This window comes from Vulpes vulpes, chromosome 3 (assembly GCF_048418805.1).
Source record: "Vulpes vulpes isolate BD-2025 chromosome 3, VulVul3, whole genome shotgun sequence".
Taxonomy (NCBI): Eukaryota; Metazoa; Chordata; class Mammalia; order Carnivora; family Canidae; genus Vulpes; species Vulpes vulpes.
In genome coordinates, this window is record NC_132782.1 from 86616517 (window position 1) to 86637153 (window position 20637).

Below are 20637 nucleotides of genomic sequence, written 5' to 3' on the forward strand. Positions count from 1 at the left end.
GCAAACGTGTATATGAATTTGCCCTTTACCTAGGAATCTACTTCTAGGGCTGTGCCCTAAAGAGCCAATAGTGGAAATACAAAATAATATCTGTGCAAGACTTTTCACTGCAGCATTTTGTGTAATAGCAAAGACTGAACACTTGCCACAAGCCTTAACAGGTGCATTATCCACGTGGTAGAGCGTAATGCTACTGCTAAGAAAAAGATACATTCTGCTATGGAGTGACAGCTAGGATCTACTGTTAATTAAAAAGGAAAAATCAAGGCCCGGAAAAGTCTTTACTGGGTGCTATTCTTGCATAAGAAAGGTGAGGGAACATAAAGATGCAAGGTGATAAAGGGAAAACTAATAAAATAGTTGCCTAGGGGAAGCAAGGAGGGGCAGGCTATAGCAATTATGAAATGTAGCTTGTTTTGTAGTTTCAACTTTGGGGCCATATCACTATTTAACATAATTAAATCAGAAACATAAAAGCAACCTAAAACAAAGGAAATTAACTTGGTTATCTGAATTGCTAGCACAGCCATACAGAAAAATTTAGTTACTTTTCAATGTAGTATTTTCATAATACCCGGGCCCTCCTCTTATGAAATGATGTCCAACATCGCCAAGAATTTTTAAAAATGTAAATTAAAGCAGTGAAGTAATTTTGCCTCTCACATTGGCAGTGGTTTTAAAAAAAAAAGTGTTGGGGATCCCTGGGTGGCTCAGCGGTTTAGCGCCTGCCTTTGGCCCAGGGTGTGATCCTGGCGTCCCAGGATCAAGTCCCGCATTGGGCTTCTTGCCCAGAGTCATGCTCCCTGCATGGAGCCTGCTTCTCCCTCTGCCTGTGTCTCTGCCTCTCTCTCTCTCATTCTCTCTCTCTCTCTCTCTCTCTATCATGAATAAATAAATAAAATCTTTAAAAAAAAAAAGTGTTGTTAGCAAGTGTATGTGGCAGATTTACTGGCCATCTCATACCAGCCAGCTACCTCCTTCTTCATGATCAAGAACCTTGTTTGGGGCACATATGTGACAGGCATCTGCTCTAGGAAAGCTGGGCCCCTCCCTTGTAGTGAATTGTGATTTGTCTGAACCAGCTTGTCCTTCCACAAGCCTGGTTGGAATTTGGTCCTGTAATTGGCAGAGGATCTGATTCTGGCCAATGTTGGGACAAGCTTGAGAAGATGACTTCTGGAAACTTCCCCTCTAACCCCAAAAGGACCAAAAGTAGGGACACACCCATTTCAATGTTGGATCTTGTTGTGGACGACATGGCGCCTCTATTCTGAGGCAGTGGGCATCTTGCAATCCTCCTGGGAATCCAGTGAGGTGTCCCCAAGCCACTAAATTGACCAAGCCTAAAACTTCCTACCATTGCACTGCTTATTAAATGAAATAATAGTGTTTTCCTCTGTAAGCCAGTTTTAATTGGCCATTTCTGAAATTTGGAACTGAAAGTATCTTTGATACAGCAGAGTGGTAGAGAAATAGGCACTTTTATTCTTGGGTGGTGATGCTTAAATTGGTACAACTTTGTTAGGGCAATATCTATCAAAAGTATAAATAAATATACTTAAAAATATGTATCTAAATATAGCACACACATATATAGACAGATCTTACAGATGCACTTTCACAGTTAAGTTTTATGTACGAGCATATTTGCATTTGCCAAAGATGAGAAACATCTTAGATATTCATCAGCAGGGTCCTGGTTCTATAAATTAAGGCATATCCTTGCAATTGGAAGTTAGGGGGAATTTTTTCTACCCAGGTAGCTATTTGTCCCACGTGGAAAGATGTCCAAAATATATTTAGTTTAAAGAGCATGTTGTTGGGATCCCTGGGTGGCGCAGTGGTTTGGCGCCTGCCTTTGGCCCAGGGCGCGATCCTGGAGACCCGGGATCGAATCCCACGTCGGGCTCCCGGTGCATGGAGCCTGCTTCTCTCTCTGCTTCTCTCTCTATCTCTCTGTGACTATCATAAATAAAATTAAAAAAAAAAAAAAGAGCATGTTGTTCCAAGTCAATGTGTACATGATGATCTCCACCATATAAGCAAATTATGCACAAATAACAATATAGACCAGTGATGATGGCTGTCTTTTGTGTCTGCCCACCCAAAATCCAATCCCTCTTTTCCTTTTACTGATAGCATCCTGGTTTCACCCAGGGTCCTTGGTTCCAGCCCTGACATCAGGGGGCAGAGGACACATGACCCAGACCTAGCACAGCTGAACATACTGATTAGCTGAAGATGAACACCTGAATCTAGTGAACTCTAATGAAACCCAAGACTTTAGAACTGCTGGAAAGAGAATCTCTCTTTCCACTCAAGGCTGAGAAGATGCAAGTCTGCAGTTGATGGGGTGGAGGCCAATCTCATGGATAGCATGTACTGTCACAGAGGAGCCCAGGGCTGAGAAATGAAGAGATTCCGAGCCCTGGATCTTGACATGCCTGGGGATACTCTCAATATCCCGGGCTATTTATTTACTTACTTATTATTTAATTTTTATATATCCTAGGCTTTTAAATTGTGAGTCAAAGATGCTTCCCAACCTTGCCGCCCACCCCCCAAGCTGGTTTAAGGTGACTTTCTCTCACCTGCAACTGAAAGATTCTTGATTAATTCACAAATATATACATCTATGGATTCTTATAGGAGATATCTGGAAGGCTATGCCCTTAGTTATTAAGAGTGGTTGGGTCTGGAGGTTGGATTTTAGGAGATGTAAACTTTCTAAATTATGAGTCGTGCTGTCTGATGTAACCTGTAGCCACATGTGACTCGAGTACTTGAAGCATGGTGGGCTGAATGAGGACATGCTGTACACTATACATGTAGAAGACATTTTTTAAAAAGCATGTATATTTCTGGTTAATCTTTAAAATCAACTAGATGTTCATATTATTTTGGATATATTGAATTAAATAGTTTTTTTAAGATTTTATTTATTTATTCATGAGAGACAGAGAGAGGCAGAGACACAGAAGGAGAGGGAGAGCAGGCTCCATGCAGGGAACCTGACATGGGACTCGATCCCGGGTCTCCAGGATCACACCCCGTGCAGGAGGCGGCGCCAAAGTGCTGGGCCATTGAGGCTGCCCGGATAGATTGAATTAAATAAAATATACTACCAAAATCAATTTCACCTGTAACTTTTTACTCTTACTAAATGTAGCTACTGAGATTCCTTAAATCATGTTTATAGCTTGCATCCTATTTCTGTTAGTGCTGGTATAGACTGCGTGAAAGCCATCCTTAATACATTGCAGTATTAACTTTGTAATCAGATAAACCAGAATTTGGAAATGTTTTTTTTTTTTTAAATTTTATTTATTTATCCATGATAGACATAGACAGAGAGAGAGAGAGAGGCGGAGAAGCAGGCTCCACGCCGGGAGCCCGACGCGGGACTCGATCCCAGGACTCCAGGATCCTGCCCTGGGCCGAAGGCAGGCGCTAAACCTCTGAGCCACCCAGGCTGCCCCTTGAATTTGGAAATGTTTTAACACAGTGGCCCATAGTTACCTAGTGATCTCGATCACTGCCTGGGATTTTGCATTTACTGCAGAGGGCTGGGAATTCCTTCAATGGAATGGTCAAGAGCATGGGCTTTGGAATTCCACAGACCAGGGTCTGACCCTAGCTCTGGACCTGTGGGACCTTGGGCAAGTTAATTAAACCTTCTGGGCCTTGGTTTCTTCAGTTATAAAATGGAGTTAAACATGTTTGTCCATACGTGTAGCTTGACTCAGGTGTCTGAAAGGAGAGCCTTGTGCCTCTGTGCTCCTTTTGCTACCACTGAATCCTTAGGTGCAGATACTTTCTGCCTACCTTTGCAGAGCTGAGATTGCTCACTGTGCCCCAGATCCATGCTCTCATTCTGCCATAATGAAATGGCAACTGAACCCATCCCTAGATTCCTTTACCCAGCCTTCCTTGTACATGATCCCTCAACTTCAGGCAGCATGGATTGGACAGCCGAACCATTCAGAATTTTCCTAGGAATCTAGTTATGCTGGCCAACAAAATGCTCCTCTCCTAACTCCCACTGTGAGGAACCTAGCTGACTTACAGTCCCAGCAGCTGCCTCTCAAGATCCTACATCAAAGTTGTGCTTTCCCCAGACTGCTCCCAGCCAAGGATGAGCATGCTGGGTATACCAGTGTAGGTCCCTTCTTGCAGGACAGGGAATGCCTCTCATTTGAGTTATAGACTCCCCATCAGCCTGGCAGAGACCATCAGAGCTGTGCTGAGACTGAGGTCTGAGGCTCTTCCTTCCCAACATCCTGTTCTTACGCCTTCCATGCAGGTGTCAGGCCCATCCTGGCACCTGCTTCTCAGAAAACCTGAACTCCACGCATTAGTACTGGACTTTAGTGTCATTGGGTGTAGCTGAAACCTAGGAATTGTGTGGTGGCCTTCTTCTCTCTAATGTGCTGGTGTCATGTTTTCCAAGCTTGTCTTGTCACAAGGATCAGCCGGCTGCTTGTTAAAAATGAGAATGAGAAGCTTCTTATTCAAGAGGCCTGGGGAGAGTGTCTGGGAATCTGTTCTTTTAACAACTGCCTCAGGAGATGCCTATAATCAAGTCATTTTAAGAAAGACATGGCTCGGTAATCATCTTAACCACCCAATACACCACAGGTAATTGAAGAAGGAAAAATGAGATGTGACTACCTGCAAACAAAGAAACTAGCTTCAAGCCTTTCTTTTAGAGACAGGCACTAGGGGAAAGCCCCAGGCAGCCCCATAACAGGAACTGATGTCACCAGAGACTTTGTTTTGTAGGTGAGGATAGTTTGGTAAATGATAGGACCTGCAGCCCTCATGGATATCATTTTACTGATGCACATACTTGGCGGTGAAGGGATGCCCTTGATCGGCTAGTTCTGCTTGCTGGGAGCGCTTGTCCAGTATCTTCAAGATTTCCTGAGGGACCCTCATCTCCTGATTGTTGCATTAATTTTTTTTATTGAGATCAAATTCACAGAACATAAGACTTACTGGTTTATTTTATTTATTTATTCATGAGAGACACAGAGAGAGAGGCAGAGACATAGGCAGAGGGAGAAGCAGGCTCCCTGCAGAGAGCCCGATGTGGGACTTCATCCCAGGACCCCAGGATCACAACCAGAGCCAAAGGCAGATGCTCAACCACTGAGCCACCCAGGTGCGCCTAAAACTCACTGTTTTAAAGTCTATACAATTCACTGGTTTTTAGAATATTCACAATGTTATCCCACTATCATAATGATCCAATTCCAGAACATTTCTATCACCCCAGAAAGAAACCCTGTACCTCTCATTCTCCCCTTCCCATCCCTTGACAACCACAAGTCTACTGTCTGTAGATGTGCCTATTCTACATATTTCAGATAAATGAAATTGTATAATATGTGGTCTTTTGTGACTGGCTTCTTTCACTTAGTATTGTGTTTTTCAAGGGTCATCCATGTTGTAGTATGTAGCAGTACTTCATTTATGTTTGTGGCTGAATAATATTCCATTGTGTGGATAGATCATTTTGTGTATCCGTTCATCATTTGATGGACATTTAGGTGGTTTCCACTTTTTGGATATTATGATTAGTGCTACTATGAACATTTGTATATATGTGTTTGAACACTTGTTTTCAGTTCTTATGGACATACACCTAGAAGTGAAATTGCTGGGTCATACAATAACTCTATATTTTTCTTAGGAACTGCCACTTAGGAATGAATTTAGCTAAGGAAGTTAAAGACTTATACACTGAACACTATAAAAGTGTTGAAAGAAATTAAAGGAGACCTAAATAAGTAGGAAAACATTCCATGACTTAATATTGTTAAGATGGCAATCCTCTCCACATTGATTTTCAGATTCAATGTACTACGCATCAAAATTCTAACTGCCTTTTTATAGAAATGGACAAACTGATTCTAAAATTTACATAGAATTACAAGGGAGCCCAGATATGCAAAACAGTCTTGAGGGGAAAAAAGAACAACATTGGAAGACTCACAATTCCTAATTTTAAAACTTACTATAAAGCCACAGAAATAAAAACAGCATGGTAGCGGTAAAAAAACAGACATGTAAACCATTGGAACAGAATAGGAGTTCAGAAATAAACCTGTATATCCATGGCCAATTGTTTTTCAGCAAGGGTGTCAAGACCATTCAATGGGAAAAGACTAGTCTTTTCAACAAATGGTGTTGAGACAACTGGATCTCAACATGCAAAAGAATGAACTTGGAAAAAAAAAAAAAAAAGAATGAACCTGGACTTCTATCTCACAACAATATATGTATATTATCTCAAAATGTAGTGAAGACATAAATGGGTGTCTTGGGGCACACCTTCAACACTCTGCCAGGCAGCTAACTACTCTGCCTCCCCTTTCACTTCCTGCTTGCATACAGACAGGGGTGAAAGCTTAGAGCATTTTCAGGTCTTTCCTGAGCATATGCACAGCCCCAGGCATGTTGATGGCCTTCTAGATATCTAGAAATATGTCAAAGCTTCTCAGAACCCTTATCCTTTCAAAGTATCTCATTCTCAAGGCTTTCCTCCTCAGCCTTTTAGTCAGACTGTTGTTTGCTCCAACTATTATCCATTGCCTCCAGAGCCACTAAACATTTTCCTATAAATATTTTTTAAGATTTTACTTATTTTAAAAAAAAAGATTTATGTATTTATTCATGAGACACACACAGAGAGAGGCAGAGAGATAGGCAGAGGGAGAAGCAGACTCCCTGTGGGGAGCCTGATAGGGGACTGGATCCTGGAACTGGGATCACGCCCTGAGCCGAATGCAGCTGCTCAACTCCTAAGCCACACAGGCGTCCCCCTACAAATATTTTTGATAAATGCTCCTCTGTAATGGCTTCAGTAGTGGGACGGTTCCAAGGAAACAAAAAACAAGTCTTTTGAGTGGGTCTTCCAAGGAACCATCCAACAGATGAGCCAAAACATTTCTTTGCAAATGAAGTCTGTTCTGCAATCCCTTTGATATTAGTACCAGGAATTCAGCTGTTCTTTCTTTTCTTTTTCTTTCTTTCTTTCTTTCTTTCTTTCTTTCTTTCTTTCTTTCTTTCTTTCTTTCTTTCTTTCTTTCTTTCTTTCTTCTTTCCTTCCTTCTTTCCTTCCTTCCTTCCTTCCTTCCAAGTTTTTATTTTTATTTAAGTAATCTCTACTCCCAACATGGGACTTGAATCCACACTCTGAGATCAAGAGTCCCATGCCCTTCCCACTGAGCCAGCTAGGTGCTCCTCAGCTGTTATCTTCAGGCCTATCATGGAGCCAGGGAGCAGAGGATGGGATAGGGTAAGGTAAAATGCCACAAAGCTTGCTGCTCTTACCAACACCAGCCATTTTTAAAATAAGCACTTCTTGGGATGCTGCAAGCTTTTATCTTCTAGAGTTCCAAAAAGGTTGATTCTTACAGTTCTCGTCAATTTTATTGCTTTTATAAAGGGCTGACTTCAGGCAGCCCAGGTGGCTAGCGGTTTAGCGCCGCCTTCAGCTCAGGGCCTGATCCTGGAGACCCAGATTCGAGTCCCACGTGGGGATCCCTGCGTGGAGCCTGCTTCTCCCTCCTCTGCCTTTGTCTCTGCCTCTCTCTCTCTCTGTGTCTCTCATAAATAAATAAAATATTTAAAAAAAAGATAAAGGGCTGACTTTTGGAGTTCCTTACTTCACAATTTTTGTTAATATCAAACAATTTATCCTTTGATGTTTTGGTGAGATCTGAGCTTTTTGTTTTGGGGCTTGGGGTTTTTTTTATGGCTTTTAAAAAGACTTCTCTAGGGATTGTAATTACACGTGCCTGATTTATCACAGTCTATGTAGAGTTATGATCTTAACTTCAAGCAGTGTACAAACTTTACAATTTTACCGCCCTCTTGTGTTATTGTTGTCATATGCGTTACATCTACATACATTGAAAATCTTGCTAGATAATGTTATAATTTTTACTTCAATATCCATATTTTAAAGAACTTAAGGGGAGAAAATTAATCTATTACATTTATTCGTATATTTATCATTTCTGTTGCTCTTTCTTCATTCCTAAAGTCCAAACTTCCCTCTCATATCATTTCTCTTCTGCCTGAAGACCTTCCTTTAGCATTTCTTGTAAAGCAGGTCTGTTAGTGATTAATTCTCTTAATTTTCTTTCATCTGAGAATGGGTGTCTATCACCTTCCTCCCTGAAAGATATTTTTGCTGGACATAGAATCCTGTTTTGCTATTTTTTTTTTCTATTTAAGCACCTTAAAAAATGTTGGGGCATTCCATTGTTGGGGTGCCTGGCTGGCTCAGTCAGTGGAGCATGCAACTCTTGATCTTGGGGTTATAAAATCAGGCCCCATGTTGGGGATTACTTAGAAGTAAAATCTTTTTTTAAAAAATCTCATTCTAAAAAAAAAAAAACTCATTCTATTGTCTTTTGATGAGAAATTCAGTTATCCCTATGTTTGTAATGTGAAGTTTTCTCTGGCTGCTCTTAAGACTTTTTTCCCTTATCTTTGGTTTTCATCAGTTTGACTATGATGAGTTTGGGTGTTTTTTTGTTTTGTTTTGTTTTGTTTTTTTGTTTTTAATCTTATCCTTTTGGGGGTTTGCTGAGATTCTCAAATCTCTAAATTTAATTCTTTACTCAAATTTAAAATATCTTCAGTCATTATTTCTTCAGATATTTTCTCTGTACCAGTGTCTTTCTCCTCTCCATGACACTACTGTTAGACCTTTTGATACTGCTCCATAGGTCACTGATGTTCTTTGTTCAATCTTTTTCACCTTGAGATTTCTAGTCATTTGTTCTCAACTTTGCTGACTCTTTGATTTGTCATCTCCATTCTCTTATTGAACCCATTCAGTGATTTGGTTTTTAGATTTCAGATATTGGTTTTCTTTCTTTCTTTCTTTCTTTCTTTCTTTCTTTCTTTCTTTCTTTCTTTCTTTCTTTCTTTCTTTCTTTCTTTCTTTCTTTCTTTCTTTCTTTCTTTCTTTCTTTCTTTCTTTCTTCTTTTCTAAAGTCTTTTTTTATACAGTTTATCTGCTGAAAACAAGTTCCATTCATTTCAAGCATGTTTACCTTTACCTCACAGAGAATAGTTATAATAATTGTCTTAGAGTCTTGGATAATTTCAACATCTAGGTCATCTGAGGGTTGGTGTATGTTGATTGTCTCTTCCCTCAGGAATTGGCAGTATTTTGCTAGTTCTCAGTATGTTGAGTAATTTTGGATCATATGCTATACGTCTGCAATACTGCTTTGGGGTTTTTTGTTGTTGTTTTTAAGACTCAAGGTACTGTTATGTTCTCTGGAGAATGTTGGAATGTTGCTTTTTTTTTGTTTAAAGCAGGTGGTCGGGTGCCTGGGTGGCTCAGTGGTTTGAGCATCTGCCTTCGGCTCAGGTTCTGATCCTAGAGTTCTGGGGTCAAGTCCCGCATCAGGCTCCCTGCAGGGAGCCTGCTTCTCCCTCTGCCTGCATCTCTACCTCTCTCTGTGTGTCTGTCATGAACGAACAAACAAACAAACAAACAAACAAACAAACAAACAAATAGGGATGCCTGGGTGGCTAAGTGGTTGAGTGTCTGCCTTCTCCTAGGGTGTGATCCTGGAGTTGCCAGATCAAGTTCCACATCAGGCTCCCTACATGGAGCTGGCCTCTCCCTCTGCCTATGTTTCTGCCTCTCTGTGTGTGTGTGTGTCTCTCATGAATAAAGAAATAAAATCTTTAAAATACATACATACATAAATAAAATCTTTAAAAAAAAAAGCAGGTGGTCAACCTGGTTAAGACCACAAATTCTCTCCTTCCTTCTGTGTTCAGTGGTTCCCATGTCAGTTCAGTTTTCAAAAATTTTGCCACATATCTGAGTGTGGCCACGGATGCACCGTTGCAACGTGTATTAGTTGATGTGTGGAAGTGGGGCGGGGAGGCATTCTCAAGCTTTCTCCTCTCCAGAATTTCCTTCACACTCACTGACTCCCAGATTCCTCTGACCAGGAAATGAGATTCTCTAGGAAGCTCAGCATCTCCCACCACTACCACCCCTCCCACCGTCATAGCCACAGTTCTGTGTGACTGGGCTTCCTCTGGGGTGAAGTAATGAGAGAAAAGACAGAGGGAAATAAATGACAGGGATCCCCTCATTCTTCACACAGCAGGCACCCTTTATCCACATTCCTCTGTCCAGAAATGTGGGTCATCTCTCAGGATGTTAGGTGTCCATGCACACCTCCATGCCCACCATGACAATGAGGTTCCGCAAAGGGCCCTGGCCTCAGGGTAGGACTGGGGAGGAAAAGAAAAAAAATGTGGACGTTCTCCTCCCATTCTCCTCACAGAGACCACTGTCAGGGTCTTCTGGCTGTAAACTACTGGTTTCCCTTGAAGTTTTTACTGTCTCCATCTGCTATGCAAGTCCCTAATGCAGCCTGCCCCAGCCCAAGGCCAGTAGATAAAGGAGATAAACAAACAGGAAACCACCTCTGCCTTACTGGTTTCTCTTCATCTTTTGACTTTCCCAATCTGCCTGTTAGTATTTACTTTTCACAGCCTTTAGGTCATTGCTTTTTGGGTTTTTCCAGTTTTCAGTTGTAATCAGCAGATGAAGGAGATGAGTCCCCTTTTATCTTCTTAGAAACCTTTCCCACAAATACCATTTGCTCTTTCCTCAGGCCTGGGGATTATCTCAGAGGCAGAGAACTAATTCCAGATCCTTATGCACCAGGCTTGGGGTTTTCCTGGTAGCACAATCTTATAAAACTTAGGTTGCTTGCTAATTAATTTCATTTCTGGGGACGTAATTGTACATTGGCCATAGCCTAGTGGTTTCCACAGGCCAGGCCACTCGAGCCCCCAGTAGCACTTTGATTGCCTTCATGACCCAGCATGGTGTGGACTGATTAACTGCTGAGTCCTGAGTCCTCCCTCTAGTGGCCTTGACCCAGGGTCGGGGTGGGGAACCCCACGCTGGGGTGGGAATGGCAAGAGCCTGTAATGGATGCCGAGATGCACCACCCAGATCCTCCTCCCCCTTTAGGACTTAAGGATGTATCCCCCTGAGCTGCCAAGTGTGCTGCTGCCTGACAGCCCCTATCTGCTGGCCATCTTCAGACTTGCATTTGCTAAAGAGCAACACTTTGCCCCAGGTCACATCCTTGCCCCAGGTCACATCCTCGCCCCAGGTCACATCACCCCCTCCACGGGGGCCTGTCTCTAACGGTTGGTGCAGGTTTACAAAGTCCTGGCCCTCATGTCCCTAGCTTGTGATAACTCTGAAAATGCTCTTGGCTTCAGAGATCCCCATCGGGTTGCCTGGGGCCTTCACTGAGACCACACTGCAGTCCAAAGTCTCCTCTGGCTGCGCCTGCTTCCTCTCTTCCTCCTATCCGGTTCCCAGCCCTCTGTAACCTCTGTAACAAGGCTTTGGCAGGCTAATCTCCATGCTAGAGTCAGCATCCTAGGAAACTAAACCTGCAAAAAAGCCTTTCTTTGCCACCAGGCCTAGGCTGTGTCCTCGGTGTTGGTGCTGAATCCAAGGGCCAGGTATGGGCACGGGATGACAGGTCACAGCTGCCAGTCTGGAGGGCCAGCTCCAACCAGGCCCGAAAAGGTCAGCTTACACACATTACCTATTTTCTTTCTGGGCTGCCTACTGGTTTCCCTAGCTGTAGCCACTGATTTGAGCATTAAATTTCTAGAGAACTGATTCCATGCCACTCATATAACACCTAACATATAAAGTGTTGCCACTTTGCTTGTAGAGGTTTAGTGCTGCCTTCTGGCCTCGGCCTGTAGAATGTTCTTCTATCCCTGCTCAGGCTAGGAAGTTCATTTCGATGGCCTGGGGGCATCTTTATTGTGGTAAAGAGCTTTCTAGTGATCCTGGTGTTTCCTTTTTTTTTTTTTTTTTTTAGGTTTTATTTATTTATTTGAGAGAGAGAGAGAGAGAGAGAGAGAGAGAAGCAGACAAGCAGGGGGAGCAGCAGGGAGAAGGAGAAGCAGGGTCCCCACTGAGCAGAGAGCCCCATGTGGGGCTCAATCCCAGAACCCTGAGATCAGGACCTGAACTGAAGGCAGATGCTTAAATGATTGAGCCACCCAAGTGCCCCGATCCTGGTGTTTCTATCATTAGCCCATTTCTCAAATCAAGGGTGAAGTCCTGTGAGCCCCTTTGGGAGAGGCAGTAGCAAGGGGGGGACGGTGGCTGGGACGGAATGCCCCTATTCCATCCATCCCCGTATTCTAGCCCCAAAGTCTCTGTTTTGAGTCCTCCATCTAGGCCAAGGGCAGTGCCCGTAGGCACAGAGCTAGATTTGGTTCAGGTTGGCATTGGCTCCCCTGGAAACTGCTTCACCATGCCCTATGGGCAAGCCGGCGCAAAAATACAGGCTCCCATCAGTACTTAATCCTCCTATTCAGCCTGACCCAGGAAGCCACACTGTGCCCCTCCTGGGTGAGTTCCCTGGTGGTTCCTTCCACCCCTATATCCCTGCCCCCATTCTTATTTACTCAGGACCTTATTTGGAAATGGGGTCATTGCAGATGTCATTGGTTAAAATGAGGTCATTCTTGTGAGCCCTAATCCAATAGGACAGGTATCCTTATAAAGAGGGGAAATTTGGAACCAGACACACACACACACACACACACACACACACACACACACACACAGGGGGAACCCAGACACACACACACACCATGTGAAGGAAGACACCATGTGAAGATGAAGGCAGAGATTGGGGTGATGCTTCTACAAGCCAAGGAACGCCACAGGTTGACAGCAATACTCGAAGCTGGGAGAGAGTTACGGAACAGACCCTCCCTCACAGCCACAGGAGGAATCAGCCCCCTGGCCTCCCTGATCTCAGACTGCTGGCCTCCAGAACCATCTGACACTCATTTCTGCAGTGTCCGCCCAGTGTGTGGTACTTTGTCATGGCAACCCCATGACACTCAGAGTCCAAGTGGAGCTCCCCTCCAGTGACCCAAGAATCGACCTGAGACCCAAGTTTTGGCCTGTGGCTACTAGTGCTCTGAGATGCTCTCACAGAGCCCCACAAAGGCCCCCAGTTCAAACCAGGCCTCAGCAAAGGAACACCAAGATCTTACTGGAAGGGAAACGCCATCAGATGGAACCATCCAGTGCTGTGGTCCTGGCATCCTTGTTCCCTTCAGGTGACCTTTCTGTGCCTCAGTATCAGAGGACCTGAGGTCTCAGGTGGCCCTAGCTGGTACCTGTATTAATTGTTTTAACAGAACGTACTGCCCCATCCTGACCATGGAAATCTCCTTGCCTTGTCTTCATCTTGGCCCAATAGGCAATTTCAAATCCCACATTTTTCTGGGTACCTGGGCCTAAATGCCACTTAGAGTATCAATTTCTGCATTTGTTAGGGTTCTGTATTTGCAGAGACCAACGCTGTATTTGCAGAAACCAAGTGAATTAGGCAAGGGAAAGGGTTTCATGGAAGCACACAAGGGCATGTCACAGGAAGGGTGGGAACTGGAGCTCTGGGATTCTCAGCAATGGGAACCCAGGGAACTCTTGCTCTAAGGCACCTCCCTGGGCACGTTGAACCCAGTCACCTTTGGTTCCAGTGAGCCTCTTCTCCAGATCCTTGGGAGAGAGAGATAATCTTGCCCTTCTCGGCTCAAATGCCCTGTAGATAGCAAGTGGAGATTGGATTATTATACTGAGTTGTTTCTGTGATGTTAGTAGGTGTAAAAAACACCCCTAGTCTGATTGTTTTATTAATTAATTCAGCAAATACTTATTTGTTTAAAAGATTTTATTTATTTATTCATGAGAGACACAGAGAGAGAGCCAGACACACAGGCAGAGGAAGAAGCAGACTCCCTGCAGGGAGACTGATGCGGGGACTCAATTCCAGGATCCCAGGGTCACACCCTGAGCTGAAGGCAGATGCTCAACCACTGAGCCACCCAGGTGTCCCTTAACAAATACTTATTAAGGGATCTCTGGTGGCTCGGCGGTTTAGCGCCTGCCTTTGGCCCGGGGCGCGATCCTGAAGGCCCGGGATCAAGTCCCGCGTCGGGCTTCCGGCATGGAGCCTGCTTCTCCCTCCTCCTGTGTCTCTGCCTCTCTCTCTCTCTCTCTCTCTCTCTCTCTCTCTCTCTCTGTCTATCATGAATAAATAAATAAATCTTAAAAAAAAAAACACAAATACTTATTGAGTGCTTATTGTAGTGAGTGCTCAGGAAACAAGGATGACCAACCTAGACAGACTCCTTGTCCTCAAAGCTGGCAGACTTGGGAGGGAGGCAGACCCCAATCACATTGTAAAATCAGAGATCAGGCAAGTGCCATGGGTTCTTGGTGCTCTGAGAGGGAACACTGGGGGTTTGACCTGAGGAAGCAATGCCCAACATTTGGCCCCTAGGCCACCACCGTGCATGCTTTAGATACATTTCAAGCCATCAGTGCTGTTCCCCAGCTTGTCATTCTTCCCTGGATCATATTCCAAACTTCCTCCATCATCCTCAGTGGAAGATGAAACTTCGACAGCCCCAAGCCGCCATTTGGGTGCAAGTCTGTCACATTCCATTCGCCAATGGGGCCCCCTGCTCCGAACCCACTGTCTTTTCCCTTCTGTCTCTCTTTCTCTCTCTTTTGCTGTCTCTTGTCTGTCACTCTCAGTAAGGAAAAAAAAATTAAAAGCACAAAATTTTAGAAACTAGAACACAGATGAACTGATGGGTCTGACATAACAGAGTACAGAAAGTTGAAAGCTAAGCTATCAAAGAGGGAAGCCAAAAAGAAACAATGAGATTCCCCCCCAGAAAGCCTGCAGAATCTAAGGCTCCCGGTATGGCTGAAAACAGAAAGGTGGCTACAAAGTATCACAAGGGGCCAGTGGGTCTCCTTCTTCGCATCTACTCTGGCAAAAACCTGGTACCAAACAGGCTCTGACTTTGGAAACACTGGGCAGAGCCAGAGGCATGAAACCATGGGGATTTATGAAATCTGCTTCCTGAAATGTGAGACCTCTTCCCGGTCTTCCCCTCAATCCCCATTTGGCTTCTAGAATGCTCAGGGCCAAGTTACTTCTCCAGCCAGGAGGTCTTTCTAGAGAAATTGAGTGGCTTGAGAGAAAACACTACCAGATGTTGCAGGACACCCCTCCCCGTGGCGTCCTCTCCTTCTCTTGCTTGCTGAGCGACTTACTCGACACATGTCACTGAATAGCCCGGCGTCACCTGGCATATGACGAAATCCTCCAATGGAGGAAATGAAACAAACACACAAACACTTTTTTTTTTTAATTAACTAAAGAAAACAGTGATAATGGAGGAAGCAGGAACAAAGTTGACTGTCTTCAGTGAGACAGGAGCAAATATCGCAATCATGCAGCAAGAGCATGTATAAGAAAAAAAATACAGTCTGAGAATAAGAAAGCTCTGGAAATTAAAGACAGGATTGCAGAAATAAAAGCAGATGGGTTAGAAACAGTGACAAGAAACTCTTCTAGAAAGTGTAACCAAGAGGGGTGCCGGGGTGGCTCCATTGGTTAGGTGTCTGATTTGATTTTGGCTCAAGTCATCCATGATCTCAAGGACGTGGGATTTAGCCCGATGTTGGGCTTCTCATTCAACACAGTCAGCTTGTCCCTCTCCCTCTGTACCTCTTCTTGCTCATTCTTTCTCTCTCTCAAATAAATAAATAAATAAATAAATAAATAAATAAATAAATAAATAAAATCTTTAAAAAAAAAAGAGAGAGAAAGTGTAACCAAGAGAGTAAGTGATGAAAAATGGAAAGCATAATGACGTCAGAGGATCAGAACAGAAGGTCCAACATCCAAATAATCAAAATTCCAGAAAATCAGAAAAGAGAATATGGAAGGGGACACTATCAAATAAATAACTCAAATTCCTTCCTCAGACAGAAAAGCATGAGTCTCCTGATTGAAGTGGCTGCCTGAGTGTCTGTCATCATGGAACTTCAGAGTACAAGTTTAAAAAAAAATATTTTCTCAGTTCCAGAGAGAATATACCAGCAACACAGAAAGGATCCAGTATCAAAATGGCATTAGGCATCCTCAATAGCCACACTGGAGGCCAAAAGACAATGAAAGGGTGTCTTGTTTTTTTTTTTTTTTAAGATTTTATTTATTTATTCATGAGAGATACAGAGAGGGAGAGGGGCAGAGGCACATGCAGAGGAAGAAGCAGGCTCCATGCAGGGAGACTGATGTGGAACTCAATTCCGGGACTCCAGGATCACACCCTGAGCCAAAGACGGCGCTAAACTGCTGAGCCACCCAGGGATCCCCTGAAAGCGTGTCTTTAAAATCTCAGGAGAAGTTCGTACTCAGTCACATATAAGAATAAGTTTTTTTAATCTTTTATTTAAGATTTTACTTATTTATTTGAGAGAGCCAGAGTGAGTGAGAGAGAGAACACAAGCAGGGTGGCATGGCAGTGGCAGAGGGAGAAACGGGTTCCCCTCTGAGTAGGAAGTCCAATACAGGGAGGGATCCCAGGACCCCAGGATCATGACCTGAGCTGAAGGCAGCTGCTTAACCAGCTGAGCCACCCAGGTGTCCACCGAATAAAAACTTTTTAGATGTGAGGGCTTCCCAGATTTTACTTGCCATATACTCTTTTCTCAGGATGACCACTGAGGAATGTGCTCCCTTGGAATGAAGGTCAGGATAATCAATACTAGTGGCACAGCATTCCCATCTCTGCCTAGCTCACAAATGTCTGAATTCCCAACATGGGTTGGCAGGAGGCTTGCTTTACAGAGTCACCAAATCTCTTTACCAGCTCTGCCAGCTCTTTGCCTGTTGCCTCTTGACTCAATCCCCATCCTTCCATATGCTCCACTGCGGGAGCCTGGAAGATGGGAAATGACACTTCCCTCAGCTCCCCTGCCAGCTGGCCTCTGGCTAGATTTTGCTAATGGGAAGCACCAAAGAGGGATCAGAAGTCAGGATGGAAGAGAAGACATTTCCTGTTTCTGGTGGAGCCGTCAGTGGCTGGTCAGTCTGGGCTGGTTGCTTCTTGCTTACAAATCATAGTTCCAATACTGGTCACGCCAGCCTCATAAATACAGCAATTGTGTCTATAATATCATTTTTCCCTCTTGCCCCTCTAGCCTAGAGATCTTTTTTTAAAGATTTTATTTATTTATTAATGAGAGAGAGAGAGAGAGAGAGAGAGGCAGAGACACAGGCAGAGGGAGAAGCAGGCTCCATGCAGGGAGCCCGATGCGGACCTTGAACCTGGGCCTCCAGGATCACGCCCTGGGCTGAAGGCGGCGCTAAACCGCTGAGCCACCCGGGCTGCCCTAGCCCTAGAGATCTTAATCCCTGGGTAGTCTCATCATCCCCTATGTAATGCTCCAGGCCTTGTAATTTTTATCATTATTGTCCATGAGAGACACAGAGAAAGAGGCAAAGACAGAGGCAGAGGGAGAATGGGGAGCCTGATGTAGAACTCGATCTCAGGACCCTGGGATCACAACCTGTGTCAAAGGTAGATACCTAACCACCCAGGTACCCCTATACATTTGTTTCTTTACCACTACACATCTCCTCCAAGTTCCCACGGCAAGGGAGGTGTGAGAAGGAGGTGGCACACCAGTTCCCATGTGTTTTGACTTAGACATAGCACAGGTCACTTCCCTTCATAGTCTCCTGGCCACATTAATCATTTAACCCTAGCTGAACTGCATGTAACACTTGGAAATATAAGGGAACACTTGGAATATTTGGTGAGTGCTAATTGTCTCTATTATGACTTAAGAAGGAGAAATATGTGGTATGAGAAAACAGATTAATGCAGGAGAGAAAGAGACACAAAGTCCCAGATGATGACACTAGACTCCCAGGCTGGCAGCAGCACTCCAGAGGGCAAACTGCTCAATTTGGATGCAAAGGAAGGAGGCTCCAGAAGGGATGTCTGGAAAAAAAAATGAAACAAATAGATTTTCTGACGAGTTTGACCAGGTGGAAATTTGGGTTCACAGGCATTTATAGAGCCAAAGGAGGACACAAAAAGACTTTTCAGGAGTTTCTAAAAAGGAATCAAAGCAAATTTTAAAAAAGAAAAGAAAAAGGGGCACCTGGATGGCCCAGCAGTTGAGCATGTGCCTTTGGCTCAGGTCATGATCCTGGGGTCCTGAGATTGAGTCCTCATAGGGAGCCTGCTTCTCCCTCTGCCTATGTCTCTGCCTCTCTCTCTGTGTCTCTCATGAATAAATAAATAGTTTTTTTTTTTAAGGGAACTCATACAAATACTTTTACTGGACTTGGCAGTGAAAATTATCTCCAGAGATGTACTTATGGGAATAGTAAATGTGGATTTACCGCAGACTGTGATAAAACTGTGTGGAAAGGGCCATCCTGCCCTGTAGTTCTGCAGCTGACCACCAGAGTTGTACAGACTCCACAAGATAATGGCATCATGCCCAGCAAGTAGACAACAGCTGCAAGTTCAGGAGTCCCCAGGAACCCCGGAACTTCTCACTAACTGGCTACAAATTCAGGGATTCATTTGTCCTACTCAGGTTGGATAATTAACTAGATTAACTCACAGAATTCAAGAAAGTGCTGGACTTACGATTACAGTTTTACTACAAAGATATAAAGCACGACCAGTCATGGTCCCTGAAGAGATCCAAGGTCTGGGAGAGTCCTGAATGTAGAGCTTCCGTGTCCTCTATTCTGGACACAGAGTGGCTCTCGCCAACCAGGAAGCTCACCTGAAGCTCACTGTGGTGCCCACAGTTTTTATTGATATTTCATTATGTAGGCATGATCGATTGAATCCTCGGCCATTTGACTAACCTCAATCTCTAGTCCCAGAGGTTGGTTTGATATCACCGGGTTCAGAGCCCCAACCCTGTAATCACATGGTTGTTCTTTCTGGTATGACCAGCTCCCATCCTGAAGCTAATCCAGTCCCTTCGCCCCCTGAATAACAAAGACATTCCTATCACTGGAGAGATTCCAAAGGTGTAGAAGCTCTATCCCAGAAAACTGGATGAAGACCAGAAGTTATTGCAGGTAAAAGGAGGACATGTGCGTGCGTGGCATAAGGAGTTAAATCTGCATCTTCCAAAGTGGGATGTCCACAGATACTACCTAAAATGGAAAAACCAAATAATAGCATTATAAGCATATTATTTAGAAACATGGGAAGAAATATCAGAAGAAATGGGAGGGGACTCAGAAGCGAGGAGAGATTTTTGTGGTTGTTAAATCCTCGCAGAACAATTTGACTTATTCATTCAGAATATGTATTGCCTGGATTAAAAAAAAAATTGAGAGGGGCACCTGGGTGGCTCAGTTGGTTAAGGACTGGACTCGTGGGCAGCCCAGGTGGCTCAGTGGTCTGATCCTAGAGACCCGGGACTGAGTCCCACGTCAGGCTCCCTGCATGTAGCCTGCTTCTCCCTCTGCCTGTGCCTCTGCCTTTCTCTCTCTCTCTCTCTCTCTCTCTCTCTGTCTCTCATGAATACATAAATAAAATCTTTTTTTATTTTTTTATTTTTATTTATTTATTTATTTTTATTTTTATTTATTTATGATAGGCACACAGTGAGAGAGAGAGAGAGAGGCAGAGACATAGGCAGAGGGAGAAGCAGGCTCCATGCACCGGGAGCCCGACGTGGGACTCGATTCCGAGTCTCCAGGATCGCGCCCTGGGCCAAAGGCAGGCGCCAAACCACTGCGCCACCCAGGGATCCCCTAAAATATTTTTTTAAAAAAAAGGGTTGGACTCTTGATTTCAGCTCAGGTCATGATCTCAGGGTTGTGAGATCGAGTTCCATGTTGGGCTTCATGCTGGACATGGAGCTTGCTTGGGATTCTCTCTCTCCCTCTTGCTTGCCCCTCCCCACCCCTCTGCCTGCTCTCTCTCTCTCTCTCTCTCTCAAAAAACAAAAAAAAATTTTTTTTTAATTTAAAGGAGAAAGAGGAAGAAAAGAGGTGCTCAGTCATAGACAGGAGAAGTGCTTTTCAGGATAGAACCATTGATTTGGGAAGACACCTTACATAGGTTTTGATAGCGTATAGATGAGCAATGTGTTTGGTAAAGGAAGTGGAGCCTGCAAAGGAGTCAGAAAGGAGGCAGATAGAGAGGAAGGAGGAACCAAGGGTGGTACCTCTCATCAGCCACCAGAGAACTGTCCAAAGCTGCCTAGAGAGGAATAGCATGCGAGCTCTAGTGACGTGGCAGTCAGTGGTGACATTAGAGAGAGCTGTCTGGATGGAGTGATGGGGCTGAGGCCAAGTTGGAGAAGGAGAAGGAGGGACAGGTAGATGGAGATATGGCCAGAGCTGCTATGGGGCATCTTTCCAGGAACTTTGGTCATGCAGGGCAGGAGAGAGAAGAGGTTGCATATTTTTAAGATGGGAGAGCCGGGAGAATGAGCAAATGCTCTTGGAAAGAAGCCAGCAGAGAGAGAGAGAGAGAGAGAGATTAAAGATTCAAGGAGTAAGTGGATCATCTGGATCCTCTGGGCATGAGGTCTCCCAGGAGGAAATAGGAGGCAGAGACAGCTCTGCTCCCAACCCTCCCAGGGGAGGGAAAGGTGCACATCTGGCTGGCCAGAGGGGAGATGCTCACTTATCCTTAAACTCCTGGCTAGCAGAGTGCTGTTCCTATTCCACA

At 44.3% G+C, this 20637-nt stretch overlaps 1 protein-coding gene across 3 annotated transcripts in view; it reads left to right on the forward strand.

Moving 5' to 3' along the window:
- INTS15 (integrator complex subunit 15) overlaps positions 1-20637 on the forward strand; it is a 40688-nt gene that overhangs the window by 19264 nt on the left and 787 nt on the right. The window contains exon 7 of one of the 3 annotated variants that reach the window (XM_072753181.1): positions 3342-5389. The exons of the other annotated variants lie outside the window; for them this stretch is intronic. Within the exon in view, the coding sequence (XP_072609282.1) occupies positions 3342-3462 (121 nt within the window). The 3' untranslated portion in view covers positions 3463-5389. Of the gene's footprint in view, positions 1-3341; positions 5390-20637 lie in introns of those variants that run through there. 3 annotated transcript variants of the gene reach the window in all.